The following is a 17,565-nucleotide window of genomic DNA, read 5'->3' on the forward strand; positions in this document are numbered from 1 at the left end:
TTGGAGGATAAGAACCTTATAGCCAAAAAGACAAGATAACAGTGAGGAATGAAACTGATGAAAGATAAAGTAGGTAAAGACCTAAGGGAAGACCTGAAAGAAGCGCAGGACTGAAGTGGCATAACCATCCTTTAGTGATTGCCACCACCTGATGAGGTGAACGGAAGAATGTCCACAAGAACACACCTAGACTGGGTCTCAAATAATCGGGGAAATGCAACTCCGTCAAGAAGATTTGTCTCCACTTCTTCTGTTAATAAGAGCTGCTAATCTTCATTAATACTTTTTTTGTGTGCAATCTGTTTGCATGGGCATAGTTGAGGGCTTATGACAGCATCACTCTTGTGGACAGACACTTCCATGACATTTCCCCAACATCTCTTCTCTCTTTTAACTTTGCAGACAGCCTACACCATCCCTATCATGGCATTTGCTTTTGTGTGTCATCCTGAGGTCCTTCCTATCTACACTGAGTTGAAAAAGTAAGTATGTATATATGTTAATAATACCTCTCTGTGGCATCACTGAAGTAGTGTTGCAAGTGAAGAAACAGCATGGGGGACAGGATACTGAATCTAGAGGATGAATATAAAGGTGCTGTTTTGAGAGATTAGTTCTCTTTCTTTCTCATGCACATGCACATTTTCTGTACATCACCTATAGAAAATTCTGGTCAGCTTCCTTCCATATCATAGGAAAGACATGCAGCTCTAAGCACAAAAGGCCAATTGGCCAGAATTTGCTCAAATTCTGTTGAGCAAATGTGTCTTTTCTGTCATTCCAGCACACTGATTCTCAGTAGGAAAGAGGACAGATACCTGTTCAGGAATGCATATGATACCTGATAATCAAGAGGTGAACTTGCATTTTGTGGTCTATTAGAACTGCATTGCTGAGAATCAGTGCTATAGTTTTCACTAGAATTTGGTAGCATGGTTTGTGCAACTGAGGTTTATTTTAATTTAAAAACCCATTTGGTGTTTCTCCTTTTTGGGTTTTCAGCAGGAAGTCCCCCCCACCTCCACTTAATGACAGACAGGTGACATACATGCCATCCAAATTGCTGTGGCCTGTCATTTAATATGATTTTGCAGGATGAATGTTCAGAGTTTAAAAAAAAAAGTTTCGTCAAGCATTTGTGTTTTTAAGTAATAGCAAGGTACGAAAGAAATTCAAATGATAACGATGTAGTGCTTTTCATAAACTAAAATCACAGGATGATTAACGTAAGTTAAATAAAAAAAGTTCTAAATCCTTCTCACTGAGCTTTTGTATGTCTTTTAGCCCATCCAAGAAGAAGATGCAGTGTATCTCCAACATTTCCATCACAGTCATGTATATTATGTACTTCCTAGCCGCCCTATTTGGCTATCTCACATTCTATGGTAAGTCCTTTTCCATTGCACTAGGAGTACATGCATGTTTATGTTCTGTGGATCACATGCAGCCCATCAGTATCCCTTTTATGACTTCCAGAATTTGGCCCTTTTGGGGTATTTTAGGGGGGGAATTTTTGTGAGGGTGTATATTAAGCCTTGCAGAGATTTCAGGCATCCATCTGATCTCTTAAACCGCTCCCTTGCAATTTTTGGAATATAGCTACTGACATACTATACAAAGACTGGGGAAACTTTCAAGCCAGCAGAAATGCTGAACCTGTGCTTCATATTTACATGGAAGAAAGGTAGATACTGAGGGCAGAAAGTGCTGTCTGTTTAAGGCTCTAGCCTTATCCCTCAGGGACTAACCATTGGAATGCAGTTGCAGGCAGTTACATGTTCTTTTGATGCTCAACTCACAAATGAACTGTAAAGCACCAACAGCAGAGATGCTTTCACATTTTGCAAAGCTTGTGTTCTCAGCTGTGCTTTGGACTGGCATGTCTCATGCATTTCGTTAGAGAACCTCCAAAGAATGCTGAATCCTTGCATTGTATCCTGCACAAAGATACAATAGTACATCAAGTTTCCCTTGTTGTACAATATAATTACTTACATGTTCATTTGGGAATACTGTAATTAGCATTTTAAAAAGTTACCCCTGCTACCAACCATACGGTTGCAGCCTCCCGAAACAACAAACACCTATGCAGTCTTCAATTCTAAGGAACAGTTGGGCGGTACAAAGTAAGTCCTTGTTATATATCTGTCCTGATCAATGCTGCTATGGTATTCTTGGCTGTCTTCTACAGGGCGGGTAGAATCAGAGCTGCTACACACCTACAGCAGAGTAGACTCTTTCGATGTGCTGATCTTGTGTGTGCGGGTAGCTGTGTTGACTGCTGTGACACTAACAGTGCCCATTGTTCTCTTCCCGGTGAGTTCTGCTGTCAGCAAACTGACAGAAGGAGAATAAATTTAGAGTGTGTGTTGCATGTGTGTGTTTCTTAAACTGGAATCTTGATCTAAAATCTAATTCCTCTCTTGTGTGAATTCTTGATATCTATTTTGTGTAATTGAAAAAAGGAATAAATATGAGCGCAGCCTAGGCTGTAAACCAGTAAGGTCATTGTGGTTTAGTTCAAAACTAGAGCACCACTGATATACATGCAACTGTGGGACAATAGTAGACAAGATCTAAGCACTGGTAGACAATTAAGGGGGAAAAACAGGCCATTAATATCTCGTGGGTGCAGTGGTACAACTGTCAAATTGCACACCATACCGGTGCCGTATTCACTTAAGGATCTGGAGAACTAGGAAACAATTCTGCAGATTTAGCCATTCTTGACTAGTGCAGCCTCCTGTGACTAGCACCAGATTTAACTGCGCTTCACTCAAGTAGCCTCAGAGAACAAGATCTATGCAGAGCAAATTCCCAGCAGCAACCATAGTTCTGACATTATGTATTTGCCTTCCTTCTACGTTAGAAACCTGGATTATCTCACTGAGATTGGTTGTGCAATAGAGAGCTGGCTGTCATAGTCCACCAAATTAGAAATGAGAATTGGAGTGAAAAATTAAGCCACTAGATCAGAAGACTGTTCAGCTGGGCAAATGGATAAACTCAAGTAGCTGTGATGCAGTGGACAGGAGTCAGGACAGACCTAAAATATGTGCAATGAAGAACTCTGCACTGCTTCTAAAAGGAGAACCTGACTAGTTTCTCTTTCTTCAGGTGCGGCGTGCAATCCAGCAGATGCTCTTTCCAGACAAGGATTTCAGCTGGATTCGGCACATTATAATTGCTTTTGTGCTACTGACATCTATTAATTTGCTTGTTATTTTTGCTCCCTCCATCTTGGGGATCTTTGGCTTGATTGGTAAGTCTTGCATTCCAGGCATGTTTTTTTTAAAAAAACATTTTATTAAGGATTTTAACAATACTAAAAGATAATACAAACTAATATCAAAAAGAAAATAGAAAGAAAAGAAATACAAAGGGCAAAGAGAAAAAGAAAGAAAACAGAGAAAGAAAGAAATAGAAAAAAGAATATTTAAGGAAGTGACTGATGTCAAACTACTATGTCTGTGTAAAATGGATTCTGCATTCTGGCATAATACCCACTGTGGATATTGTTTATGGATATGGATAAAATCATTTGTATTTTGAGAATTGTTTCTCAAAAACATTTCTAACACACCAGGGAGAGTCAAAGCTTTTCTGTAAATAAACGAGCTCCTAATCATGGAAGTTGTATTGGGACAATAATTATTCCGTACTCCTTTGGGAGTGTCAGTGGGACTCCTTGAACTGGTGGCCTCAATGCTCTGTTTTTCCAGGATCAAGGCCATCTTATTAAACATGTTTGTTTGCCGTGTGGTTCCAAAGGGCTCTTTTTTGTTGTTTTTGCTCCTAGCCACTGCTTTTTTTCCCCTGCTGATTTTAAACTCAAGCACCATCCTAAGAGGAAAATCAATAGTTTGTCTGGACACTGCCAGGGATGAGGAGCAAGGCTGGAGGCCCTGTTGTCACAGCTTGTCCTGTTTCCCCCAAAATATATTAGTGAAGAAAAGCAAAGGGATGGCAGAGTATTTTCATTTTCTGAAGATCCTAAACCTGCTCTCTGTTGGGCTCTCACAGGTGCCACCTCAGCTCCTTGCCTGATATTCATCTTTCCAGCAATATTCTACATCCGGATCATGCCCAGGGACAAGGAACCTATGAAATCCCTTCCCAAGATCCTGGTATGTAGTAGACCTTGGCTACAGACTCAGTTATTTGTGGAGAGTCCCAAGGGATGGATCACAGTATGAGAAAAAGGTCCTTCTGCTTTAGAGAATCCACATAATAGTGAAACCTAGGAAGTAATTTTTTGGCAGGGAGGAGAATGGGCCCAGCATCTCCTGTATATTGTCTATGGAAGCTACAGTAATTTTTGGATTTCATAGTTAATTTCAAACTGAATACATGGCTTATCATTATCATTATAAATATAAATATCATTATAATTCGTAGTATATGGGGGGTTGCTTTATTTTTACTCAGAAGGAACTATTAAGAGGAGAGCTGATCTGGAGTGGAATCACAATTTTCAAGGAAGGCATGCTTCATTCTTTCCTTCTTAGTTGCAGCACTACTTAGCAGTAAAGGTTGCATGACTCATGCTTTTGGCTGTGGGAAGCATGCTTTGTAATGAGTGAATTGCCAACCCCTCTTTTTTATTGCACTAGAACTGGCACAAATGAGAGCCAGATCTGGACTTTGGGGGTCTAGGTCACTCTCCTTGCCTCAGATGTTGGGAGAGAGAAGAGAAATACTGAAGGCCACCCATTCATATACTTCTGCTCCCTTGTTTTGGGGTTCCATTCCTTTCTGTGAGTGACACCCTCTTTCTCTCCTGTCTCTTCTACCTGCAGGCAGCCCTCTTTGCATGCCTCGGTGTGCTCTTCATGATCATGAGCCTCAGCTTCATTATCATCGACTGGGTATCAGGTGGCATAAAGAGTGGAGGCAGCCACTAGGCAAGATCTGGAGCCCTATGATGCTCAACAAAGCCTTGGGAAACTCAGTTGGCTTGGATCCATTTCCTGCCCCCGACCTCTGTTAGTACTGTATCATTCTTTCATCCCTGGTTCCATTCTGAGCCAAGGTGTGGTGTTCCATTACAAAATCCTCACACTCACACTGAGCCAGAGGTGCTGCAGGCTGGACTAGACCAGAAGCCAATCTCTAGCTCTCTGGGCATTTGATTTTCTCTCAAAGTCTGGGATGGGCCAGACTAATGGTAGTCTAATGAGCATATAAACTGGAGAAATAGCCCATTTCAAGGGATAGGGAGGGGGAGGCTGCTACGATATACAGTATATATCCAGTTCTATGTGTCCAGTTCAGCTGGCCCACACAGGGGGCTCAAAAGTCAGCAGGACCAGAAGAAAATGGAGCAACTGTGCTAAATAACTTGGATGTAGGGCTCTCACCTGATGTTCACTACTGAATGGTTGACTTGGACCAAGCTTCATATTATATGAATATTACATTGGGGCTACAGAATGAAAGGTGAAGGCTTTTTAGAGCTTGAAGAGATTTAGGAAATAAATAATAATCTTTCCTTTTAAAAAGTCCTATTGGCCACAATCCCAGCTCCAACCACAGATCTTTAATCCTCCTCAGATGTCCCTTGGCAGTCCTGACTTTTTTCTCTCCCTTACACAGGTTCAGTTCCCTCTGATAGAGTGTGAACAGCTGTCTGCCCTCTACAATGAACTCCTTGCCACTTTTTTAGATAGCCATAGGTCTTAAAATTGATGGGGACAAATTGCAAGATTTCAGGCCTTCTGAACTATCAGTTGTGATAGGCTGAAGGCTTGCACTGGTTTCCAAGGATCCATTTACATGTTCTGAACTACCATTAAGTAGATTAAGCAGAAAAGAGATGATGACACTGGAATTTGGGCAATATAGCTCTCTCTCCTTATATGGAAAAGGGGACGTGGTGGCGCTGCGGGTTAAACCGCTGAGCTTGCCAATTGGAAGGTCGGTGGTTCGAATCCGCGTGACAGGGTGAGCTCCCGCTGCTAGTCCCAGCTCCTGCCAACCTAGCAGTTCGAAAACATGCAAATGTGAGTAGATTAATAGGTACCGCTTCGGCGGTCAGGTAACGGCGTTCTGTTTAGTCATGCCGGCCACATGACCATGGAAGTGTCTACGGACAAACGCCGGCTCTTCGGCTTTGAAACGGAGATGAGCACCGCTCCCTAGAGTCAGATACGACTGGACTTAATGTCAAGGGAAACCTTTACCTTTACCTACCTTATATGGAACTAAGCTTCAGTTTGGATAAGAGATGATCCTGTTGTTCATGTCTTCAAAACCTAACTTCTGTCCCTTTGTCCCACTGGGAAGCAATAATCACAATTTTAAGATTCTATGTTAATTAAGCTTTGTGTCCCAGGCTCCCACATTAAAAAATTATTCATCACTTGAGGCTATGAAAATGGGTCCCTCACCAAATCTAGAGATCATCCGTTTCCATCCTATAATGTATAACAGTAGCTTCAGTTCCCCTCTACTGTGTGTAAGGGAAGAGTTACACTGTCACAAGGTATTTAGTTTCTGTCACATATAGACAGAGAAAAGAATGGTTGCAGTAATAATTACCATAAAGGGACTACCATTCTTCAAATGAATGTTGCGAAGAACAGTGAGAAACAACCAGTGGTGTGTTGAAGGCAGCTCATACTGGCTTACAAGAGCTGATTGTTAAGTTTTTTGAAATTTTGCAAGCTGGTTGAGAGCAGAGCTGAGCCACAACGGCTAGCACACCAATCAGCGGTTCAGTGGCTAGCCACACAGTGAGTAACGGTAATGGAGCCAGCAATGTCATTGAGACCTGGAGGCACTGGAGGAGCTTGGCAGTATATTTCCCAGCAGCCATATTCCTAGAGGTAGCAAACACCTTGAACAGGCTCCTCCCCCTTAATACTGCATCAGCTTGAAAGAGCCTGTTGTTATACATTTACCAGAACACCACTGAAAAGCACCATGTTGTCAGTAAAAAATTCAGATCTAATCTTAATAGTGAACTATCAGAAATAGTTGCATTGCATCTAAGGTGGAAAGGATCCCTATGGAATTGGTAGTTCTGTCTCTTATTCTTAGCAATTAGTGCACAGATTATCTGTACCACATCTAGTACATTTTCATCTGACTGCAACCATGCCTTTAATCAGTCTTTGACTTGAAAGAATTAGCATTAAAGTTTCTCAAAGCAGCTTTAGTTACAGTGGCCTGACTGAAAAGCTGACTGCTTTTGTTCAGTTATGCAATAGAAGGAACAGTGGCTTTCTTTGCTGTTATATATAATAATGAGATAAGAGTAACACTCTTCCCCTCCAAACGAATGAAGAGTGGATCATTTATGGTGGGTGAATAACTACTAATGATAGCATAGAGGATGGATGACTCTTCCAGCCTGGTACATTTGACCACACTGGCTGGGGAATTCTGGGAGTTGCGATCCCAACCCTTTTAGATGGCATCATATTTGGGAAGGCTGGCTTTCAGGATTCATAAATCATTTAAAGCATGAACTTATGAGGCCTTGAATAGAAAAGTATATGTCATCTGAACAATGGATGACATATAGCATGCAGGATTTCATGAAGCTGAGCTGATTTCAGGATGTACAAACTGTGGAAAACTTTGATACCAAAACTGACGTAACATTCCAAGGCTGGGAGAAACCAATTCAACTTTTCCTCCCTGTAATTAACACCCATTTTACATAGTATCTAGGGCTTAGTCCTTGGAACAGGGGAACAAAGATGCAATTGGTTCTTACTGAGATTTGAAGGAAGATCAAGGGGCTAGTTGTCCTGCTGTGCTACATCAGAGACTTGTGAAAATCCTTTGAAGCTTTATGGGTACTCTGATGGTTCCCAGATACAAACTGTCATCTCTAGTCTGAAGGCATATTATATTCAGTACTTAGCCCTAATATATAATCCTTATTATGCAACAAGAAGCTGATAATGATGTTTGCAAAATTGTCCTACTTTTCTCTCATAATCCTGAAGAACATTGTTCATACCTTGCAACATTCAGCAGAGAAAAGTAGCTCCTCTGGTTTTATAGGAAGCAATGAAATACTTAATAGTTAACAATACTAAGCAAGTGAAATGGAATACATTTCTTCCCTCTTGCCCTATAGCTAGCACATCAAATCAAACAGTGTTAGAGGTTTTAAAGATGCACTTTCTGCACTGGATTACAAAAATATACTTTTTGTGTTCTACAAATCCAACTGCACCATATAGAATACTTCAGAACTTGATGTGTAGCAGCACTTTTCCCCCAACACTGATCCATATTGGAGCAAGTAACTCAGCATTCCTGCAGCATATTTTCAAAATGTCAGTGCTCTCCTATAGAGTACAAATTCATGGAGAGTTGCATTTATGCAGGTACTGCAACAACTGAATAGGTATCTCAGGGCAGGTGGCCATAGCTCCCCATTCCATATTGGATGTTCAGATCTGCTGTTAAGGTAAACCAGATAGCTGTGTTTCTGGGACTAAAATCTCAGGCCGAAACAAGATGCCTGAAGGAATGCCTGAGATGGAAAGCACTGGGCTTCTTCTGTTAGAGCACTTTGCCACTGACCGCTCTGCAGCTTTCTCCTGCTATTACCCCCACGCAGAAGCACTTTATGTAGGCCCTGCATGGGGAATTGCAACAGAATCTCTCACTTTCCATGCACATCAACTTTCTGTGCACTTTCAGCAATAACCTTTGTGCCATGCCTGGTGTGCCTGGAACAGGATTGCAGGGTGGGGGATAACTATGTGTCACAACTGTGTTGGAAAGTAGCATTCACTCAGTTAACGTGATACATTGAAGTGGCTTGTCAGTTCTAGCGCCACAGCACATAAAAGGCACTACTTGAAGCTGTACCGCCCTCTGCTGTAGCTTGAGACTCTTGCAGCTTCCAATAATTTGCACCTTGAATGGCTGCTGTGGCTTTATTCTTCTTTTAATTATCTCAAAGACAGGGTCGTACACAAAAGTGTCCCGAAATTGGGTATGTTACAGATTGAATGTGAGGGACATAACTGAGCAAGTCAAATCTTCAGAAGAAATGAGTGTTGGTACCAGCATCAGGAACAAGCTATTTTCACTCTGAAATCCTGGTCTAAGTCCAGCTGAAGACATGGAGAACAGTTCCTCCCTGCTCCTGTCCTCATGCTACCAAATTCCCAAGCAAGTCCAATTGATCTTAATGACGTTTGTATAATGGAGTATTTCCACTTTGAAGTTGGTACAACAAGGCCTGCACTAGACACTAAACACCTTCTGCATTATTTCCATGTAACCAAAAAAAAAAAAAAGCAAGCAGATTAATCACATCTGTGATCCTAAACAAATAGATTTCCTTTAAATAGCTGGAACTCATTTTTAAGTTGGTAGGCTAAGAATGTTGTCTGAAAAGAAGAACAAAAAAATAATCCCCATATTCATCCACACTGTATGTGGGGTTCTGAAGTAGTTTAGCTCAACTTTTAGTCAACTTTTAGTTTTTCCCACTATGTCTATCATCTTCAACCTTTTCCCCTTGCCAAAAGTCATTTTAAAAAAGCCTCATTCGTTCATTCATATATATAATGCATCCAATGAATTTTATGGTTGGATTTTTGTTCAAACTAATTTTAAAGTCAATCAGTAATTATTTCTAGGGGTTAATAACTATAATGCACATAATAAGAAACATATTTTTGTATTGGGGTGGTGGCTGGTCAATCTGCTTTTTATAAATACTGTATATAGGAGTAGATCTTTTTTAATGTATTTGTTGTTGCACTCACCAATTCTGTATAGTGTACATATATTATGTTCTCATTGAAGATGGTCTGGATACCAGAAGACCTGTCTGAGCTACAGAGAAAACTTGCTGCCAGGTGTGAAACTCAGGGTAGTAGGGGCTATTTCTACAGCTTGGTGTCCAATGGAAAGAGCAGTGAAGAGAGAACACTACGTCTGCAGTTACAAACATTTGGGTCAGGTTGTTATGAATGGTCTGCATATTAAGCCCAAGCATGGTAGAAGTCAGCTTGAATCTTCTACCTGATTTCTGATATTGATACAGAATAACAGTTAAGACCCACAAGTTAGCTGCATTGCCTTGTGTAACTCCTGTCCAGCAGAAGCATTGTGTGATGGAGTATCTAGCAGGCCTTGAGAACAAGGGAGAGAAAACAGGGCCATTGCAAAAGAGACACCTCAGGCCAGGAGAAGGGGTGGGGTAGGGAAGCATGAGACAGAGACTCAGAGAAAATCCACCTTAATTACGCTAAGTATAAGTTGATCTGGAGAATTGCTTTAGTGGGCTTTCAAGATGAATGTGAAGCCCTGTGAGGCAGGCAAACTTGGAAAACAACCACTTGGGTTTCTGGAAAGATCTTTATCGTTAGTAGGATAAGGTACAGAATCTTGAAAGTCTAAAAATTGCAAGGAAGGAGCAAAATAAATGTTGCAGCCTAATGGCTTACTCTACAAGACACCATGCTTGTGGCATGCTAGGAACTACTAAAAGGTAACTAGTTACTTATTAGTCCCTGTTGCCAATTGACCATTTGTGTAACCTCTTCAGGTCGTTCTCAATGTTAGGCAACATTAACTGTCTTTTATGTCTTTTAATATTTATTTATTTTCTGTAACTTAGACTGGAGCTAGAGATCAGGTTCCAATGCTTGTTTGCAACCAGACCAAGATTGGTTCTTTGGGATGTCTGCACTGATTGTGACCATGAGGTCCATTGTTATCAGCAAAAAGATTGGGTAGAAATGGAAGAGAAAAAATACAGTAAAGGTGTACATTGACTGATGCAAGCACTCATGCGGAGTCTCAAGGGCTCATGCGGAGTCTCAAGGGCTCTTTCTCCCTCCTTTCCTTTTCCAAACCGACAGAGGTTTCAGAGGGGGTAGACTATATCTGCCCTTCCAGTGTGCAAACAGTAAGCAAGTTGTGCTGCCTAGCTCAACATAGATTAAACATCAGTATCTCAGTCTCTGGGTGCATTGCACAATATGCTTAAGCAGATGAATTAAAGATTTAATGGTGATGCCGACACAGCATAGCTTGGTTAGCATTAACCTGGGGCTTTTGTTTTTTGTGACTTAAGTGTTGTGCAAATGAACCCAGCCAATTGGTTCATTTGCAATGCAATGTATTGTGCAAAACTCCGAAAACTAGTTAATTCAAGAGCCAGGTTGAGCATGTTGTGTGAACACAGCTTATGTGTCATAAGATATACAACACAGAAATGTACTTCTGAAGAAAAAGGACAAAAACCTTTCTCTGGGGCTCCTTTGCCCAAAGAATGTGGGATGTCTGCTTTCCCCAGGGGATGAAGCAGTGCCTGGCATTAGTCCTATCCTCTCTGTATCCCTCTCCTTTTCGTCTCTGTGTTCCGTGTCACAAAGCAACAGGAGAACTTTTCTGAAAGAGTCCTATTTCTAGAACAGTTTTAAATTATATGTAGAAATTAGATCTATATTTGGAAATGAAACAGATCTTTTAAAATAACAATAAAGAAAATGTGAAACCTTTACCTGTACATGAATCTGTGTCTGTGATCGAAAATCCAAGATTTGGGTGCCAGATGAGGCATCTACAACTAGAGAAAGAATGTAGGCAAAGCTAAAACCAAAATATACATACAGTGAAAGGCACATTTCTCTGAAGTAACTCTGTTCAGTAGGACTTTCTTTTTGGAAGCAACTGCTGAAGATTGAAGCCAAAATGTCATTGCTGGATCCTCTTCATGCTCTGATTAATTCCTACCTCCACTGAAGTGTGTTAGAGCATACGAAGATAGAGTCTACCTTGTCTAGAATTCTATTCTAAAGACTCCGAATTGCCGGACCGCGGTCCAAAAGCCCTTTCATTTCTATTCTCCTGCTCCCGAGATTCTTAGACTCTACGATACATGTAGGTGCTACAGGGTCATTATGACTACTAGCATATTATTTAGCAGCACTAATTATATAACTGAACAGCATTTCTGACAACTTCTGATGTTTCTTCCTCTCTCTGCCATGGAGAGTCTGTTTCAGGGAATGATATTCAGGCAGTTGGAAAAAAATTTACACAGTAGACTCTCAGTTAACCGGCACCCGTGGGGATTGGTAGATGCCGAATAAATGTAGTTTCTGGTTGCTTGAGAGTTACTATTAAACCCTAATACCCACTAGAGGGCAGCAGAGAGATACAGATTTTTTTGCTGGTTGCTTGAGTTCTGGTTAACTGAGAGTCTACTGTACCTACGTAAAATTCAGAAATCCCCAAAGTTGAAGCATTAGCAAAAGCTAGTAAACTTTCCTTGGTTTTTGAGAACTAGTGTCAAAATGAGATCATTGTGACTGTTAGCATGCAACTTGGGAAAATGTATACTGCTGCTGACTGCTACAGCATCATAATGCTGCATTCTGAAATATGGTCATCCCATATTTGTTTGTTTGTTTATTAATCAGATTTATATAGCCACCCATTTCACAAGAAGTGACTCTGGTGGCATACAATAGTCACTAAAAACAATACATATATAAAAACAGGTATTTAAAAATATAAAAATCAACTTTAAAAATAGAGATTAATTAAAATTAAAATATTTGGGTAAAGGCCAGAGATGTTAACTTAAAAATCAGGTCATGAGATGACTGCTAAGTCCAATGTAAAAGAAAAGCATCTCTCAAGTGTTATTTTATCTATAATATATGGTTTTGGGTCAAGAGTGCTTGGCTCTGTAAAACCATTCCACTTCGCAGGCTGATAGCACTTTATTCTCTTGACACATCACATACCATTTTGAAAGCACAATGCAAATGGTTTATTTGGGTGTACATGAGGGGGAATGTGTTTTGTTTTGTTTTGTTTTGTTCTGAACCTCTTACAATGAGAAAGATCTACCAAATGAAGAAAAATAATGTCAGAGGAAGACATGATTTAGCAGAGGCTGAAAGATGACTAGGCAAATGTAGACAGTATGATTTGAACCTTTAAGCTAGTCTTATCTTTATCTTTGTCTCTCCAGAGGACAGAACAAAATTCAGTGGATGGAGATTGCTTAAAATTAGTAGATACCACCAAATGGTGAGAGCATCTTAGCAAGAGAATACTCTATGTCAAGAGGTGGTTGGTTCTTTCACTCAAAGGTAATTGTGGGATAGGAGCCCACTGGGGAGATTGTAACAATAAACCCTGCATTGCAGATTTTATACAGATTTTTATACAGATTTTATACCAGCTGGGTGACCTTGGGCCAGTCACTCTCTCTCAGCCCAACTCACCTCACAGGGTTGTTGTTGTGGGGAAAATAGGAGAAGGAAGATTAGGTATGTTCGCTGCCTTGAGTTACTTATAAAAATAATAAGGGCAGGATAGAAGATAGATAGATAGATAGATAGATAGATAGATAGATAGATAGATAGATAGATAGATAAAATTTTTGGATTTTATATAAAGCAGGAAGATGAGAGTTTGATGAGCGTAACTACCATGTCCTGGTAACATTACTTGACTTTTTATTAGACAAACCCTGCTTGAGTTAACCGCCATAGAAGAACCTGCAATTTGTACACAGTGTTTTCAAAATTGAAGGCAAAAAGGCCTTTGCTTCCTCATAATGTGCAACTGCAAATGCCAGTATTTGGGGATAACACAAAGACCTATAATAGGCAGGAGAAAACTTTTCATGACCTGACAAAAATAATATATCCTATCTTGATTTGCAGAACCCCCCAAAACTACACTAATGTGGGTTGGGAAGTCTGTAGTTCACTGTGTTATAGGAATTCAGCCGTTGCCTTAGTATGCTGTATGTGTTGTGTGAATCTAGCTTTCATAATTGCCCCTGTTGACAATTTCTGAAATAGGATATTTCCAATTTCTTGATTTTAATAGCATTTATTATTTGCCATACAAATTTAGATATATCCTTCTGCCATTGTTTAAATGGTACAGCAATTGTCAAAGCAGGTATTGTCTGAAACAAAAATAACATTCTAGGCAAAATATTCATCCTAATCACAGAAATTCTTCCCAGCAATGATAATTGTACTTTATCCCATCTTAACATATCTTTTTAAACATCATTCCATGTCTTAACATAGTTATTTTGAAATTTATTTATTTATTTATCAGATTTCTCTGCCACCCATCTTGTACCCAATGACTCTGGGCAGCTTACAGATAATAAAATAACAATCAGTAAAAAACAGTATGAAATCAATACAATATAAATATACATAAATAGCAATTAAAATATAACATACAATTCATATTTGTCATGGTAATACCCAAATATTTTACCTTATGAAGTGACTGGATATGCTTTCTGACAGAAATGAAAATGGGTAACCCCAGCCAGGGCCACTTTTACAAAAAGTGATGTGTTTGGAGCTCTGAAATATAAGAAGCTGCCTTCCCCTGAAATCAGAGAATTTATTTCTCTGCCAAAACTGACTGGCAAAAGCTCTCCAAGGATTCAGTCAGGAGTTCCTCCAGTCCCATTTTCCAACCAGGGATTGTTCTTGGGTTCTGGGGTTGTGCTATGGCACTCAGTTGAGGGAATATTTGTAATTCCTTCTCATCACAGCTTTTGCTTTCTGCATGTTCCTTTGTTTATCCCCATCTCCCATCCTCACCTCACAATTATTATGAACACTCTTTGGTGTCAGTTCCATGTATCAAGTTTCAAGCAGTCTTTTATGACCCTCTTGAGCTCATGCAAAAGTTTGCAAATGGGGAAAATATCTACACTTGTTCTAAGCAACACACCTCTTATTTATAAAATGTGGTTCCAGAAACTGGTCTTTCAATGGTTAAAGAAGAAATACATTAAACATCAAATAATTTCAGCAAACAAGCAAGGGGAAACAGTGAGCTTTGGCTACCATAAGTGCTCTGGTAATAATCAAAGTACTGGAAGAAGAGGAAGAGGAAGAGGAGGAGGAGCCAATATCCACAATCACAAGGCTCTTTCTGTCACTCTTAAGTATGGTTTCTTCAAATGCAAGGAAGGGCCCAACTTTTCTACAAAAATAATCTAAGCTTACACATTAGGCACCACCAGGCTTTTTCTCCTATTTGGCTTTAATTTTATTTAGCATAACTGAGTAAAATTAACTAGTCATACTGCAAAGTACTATAAAGCATTTGCAATTCGAGCAGTCTTTCTTCTCCAAGATTACTTGTGGAAGCTAAGGAGGGCCCATAAGCTTTGTTTTTGTTTTAAAAAAAAGATGGCAGGTGCCTATACCCCAGTACTTTGTTAGGAAGTGTGTCAATTTGCCAAGAAAAAAAAAAACAAAGATACATCTGGTGACAGGGAACATTTGGAGACGCTTAGAGTGCAATGGAGAGTAAGTGATAAATGGGTATTTTCTGAGTGGTTTTGCCGTCCATAGCAACGCTTTTGTAAATTAGCATTTCCATAGCAGCTACTTTGGGAGAAAGTCCACAAGCACTTCTCAGAATTCCAGAGATGTGCACCCTCCTAAACGTATCCCTGAAATCTGTGTAACGTAGCTCAGTTCCTGTGTAGGCATCAAAGAAAATGAAGTTTTTCAAAAGAGCTGACAATCAGCAGCCATTTGCTAACTATCTTTGCAGTAGCAAGTTCACTGAACGAGTCCCTGGCATCTTCTTCTTCTCTCTGGAAATCTGGCCCTAAAAATAGATAGATGAAATATTCATTTATCTGACATGTAGGTGGCACCAATACTCCATTTCAGTTCCAGCCCAAATGCTTTGTTGTCGCTGTTTCTTTCATCAACTCATTAAGCACTTCTCCTGCACATACAGTGCTACAAAAAGTCTCTTCTGAGGAATCATTGCATGAACAGATTGTTATAGGAAGAAGTGCTCCATCAGGTGTTTTGAAGGGCATTTTTTTTCCAGATTTGGGGCATACTTTAAATAATGTGATGGCCAAAGAATGTAGTAAGGCAAGGCATTAATATCTTGCAGTAACGCCAATGGACAATTCTGTGCAGCTCCTGAGTTTTCTGAGGAAGCTTGGTTTTGGATGATGATGATGATGATGATGATCTGTTTTCGGTATGTTTTGACTTATTCAAGGGCTTAATGCGTCCCATTTCTTTTGCTTCTCACTAAATTTTCAGTAGGAGATTGTGTCACCACTAGTTTTCTATGATGTACTGTCAAATTTCATTGATAGAAAAGGGGGAGGTGGTCCAATGCACCCCATGAGAACACTTTTTTAATCTCTGCTTCTAAGGTAAGCACCAACACTTTGAATGAGATGTAACTGCAAATAAGCAGCAAAATTAGTTTGTTTGGAAGAAAGCGAGTGTAGTATACCATGCAGTGTTGGACTGGAAGGACCAGGTTCAAGTTCACACTCAACCGCAGAACTCATTGGAAAGCAGGCCAGACACACTTTCTCAACCTAACCTACTTTCCTATTATTACTGTGGGGAAAAAATGAAGGGAAACCCCTCATATGCCACTCTGAGCTCCAAAGGGAAGAGGCAGAATATAAATTACCTGTTGCAAGGGAATAACAGTAGGAGGGGGGCGTTTCTATTTCCTGCTTGTGAGCATCTATAGGGCATCTGATTGGCCATTTGAGAAACAAAATGTTGGACTAAAATGGGCCTTGACTTGATGCAGCAGGGCTGGTCTTATATTCTTAATTGGACTGCTAAGTAAAGATAATATGCCTTTGTATTTATAAATCAGCTCAAACTGGTAATTATCAATTACAATACAGGAAACTGTTTTAATGTTTTAATTTTAATGACAATTTCATATATATCAAAACAGGCCTATCCGTCCTGTGGGGTGGAGTATTTACAGGAGCATGGATATCATAAACAGGCTATTCCTACTCAGGAAAACCATGACTGAGAAACCAGTCAAAGCTTGTAAAAGATGCCCTAAGATGATCTAAGAGATGATCTAAGACTATCCACAGTGCCTTTGTACTTCAAGATTCAATTTCACTTTATGGGCTGTCATTCAGCCTATTCCAAAGTTTAGTCAGAGGTTTGGGTGACAAAAAGAAACAGAACTGCGTGTCATTCCGATACTGAGGACCTCTTCTTCAAAGCACTTGGCTGACCTCACTCAGCAGACTTTAAAAGGAGAAGCGTGAAAGCTTGCAGAGCTCATGTGCCACCAGGCTGAGCAGAAAGTTGTAGACATACCCTGCAAAACAAGTGGAACAGTTATATCACTGGATCTTCAGCTTCATCCACAAAGATGGTCCAGCAAGATACTATGATCAACAGTATCAAAAGTTGCTGAAGGGAGAAATCAAACAGACTATCTCCCATACCTCCCCCAGTAGAAATCATTAGTTTCTCAGCTTGTTTCCATGTCAGATCTTAGCCTAAATCCATAATGAATGGATCCAGATAATCTATTCCTTCCAGTAAAGCTTGGAGCTGACTTATTTTGCTCCATGTATAAACTGGCCTTGGGCATGTTCATAGCCTGCCTGCCTGCCTGCCTGCCTGCCTGCCTGCCTGCCTGCCTGCCTGCCTGCCTGCCTGCCTTCCTTCCTTCCTTCCTTCCTTCCTTCCTTCCTTCCTTCCTTCCTTCCTTCCTTCTTTCCTTCCTTCCTTTATATTGCATCTATTAATACTGTATAAGAAGAAGCTC

The 17,565-nt window shown here is 40.2% G+C and overlaps 1 protein-coding gene across 1 annotated transcript in view; it reads left to right on the top strand.

Moving 5' to 3' along the window:
- SLC38A3 (solute carrier family 38 member 3) overlaps nt 1-11,488 on the top strand; it is a 75,159-nt gene extending 63,671 nt beyond the window's left edge. Inside the window, exons 11-16 of the mRNA XM_063291985.1 lie at nt 403-482; nt 1,285-1,385; nt 2,192-2,316; nt 3,118-3,262; nt 4,024-4,127; nt 4,800-11,488. Of these exons, the coding sequence (XP_063148055.1) occupies nt 403-482; nt 1,285-1,385; nt 2,192-2,316; nt 3,118-3,262; nt 4,024-4,127; nt 4,800-4,904 (660 nt within the window). The 3' untranslated portion in view covers nt 4,905-11,488. The remainder of the gene's footprint in view (nt 1-402; nt 483-1,284; nt 1,386-2,191; nt 2,317-3,117; nt 3,263-4,023; nt 4,128-4,799) is intronic.
- Nucleotides 11,489-17,565: the final 6,077 nt, after the last annotated feature.

This window comes from Candoia aspera, chromosome 2 (genome assembly GCF_035149785.1).
Source record: "Candoia aspera isolate rCanAsp1 chromosome 2, rCanAsp1.hap2, whole genome shotgun sequence".
NCBI lineage: Eukaryota > Metazoa > Chordata > Lepidosauria > Squamata > Boidae > Candoia > Candoia aspera.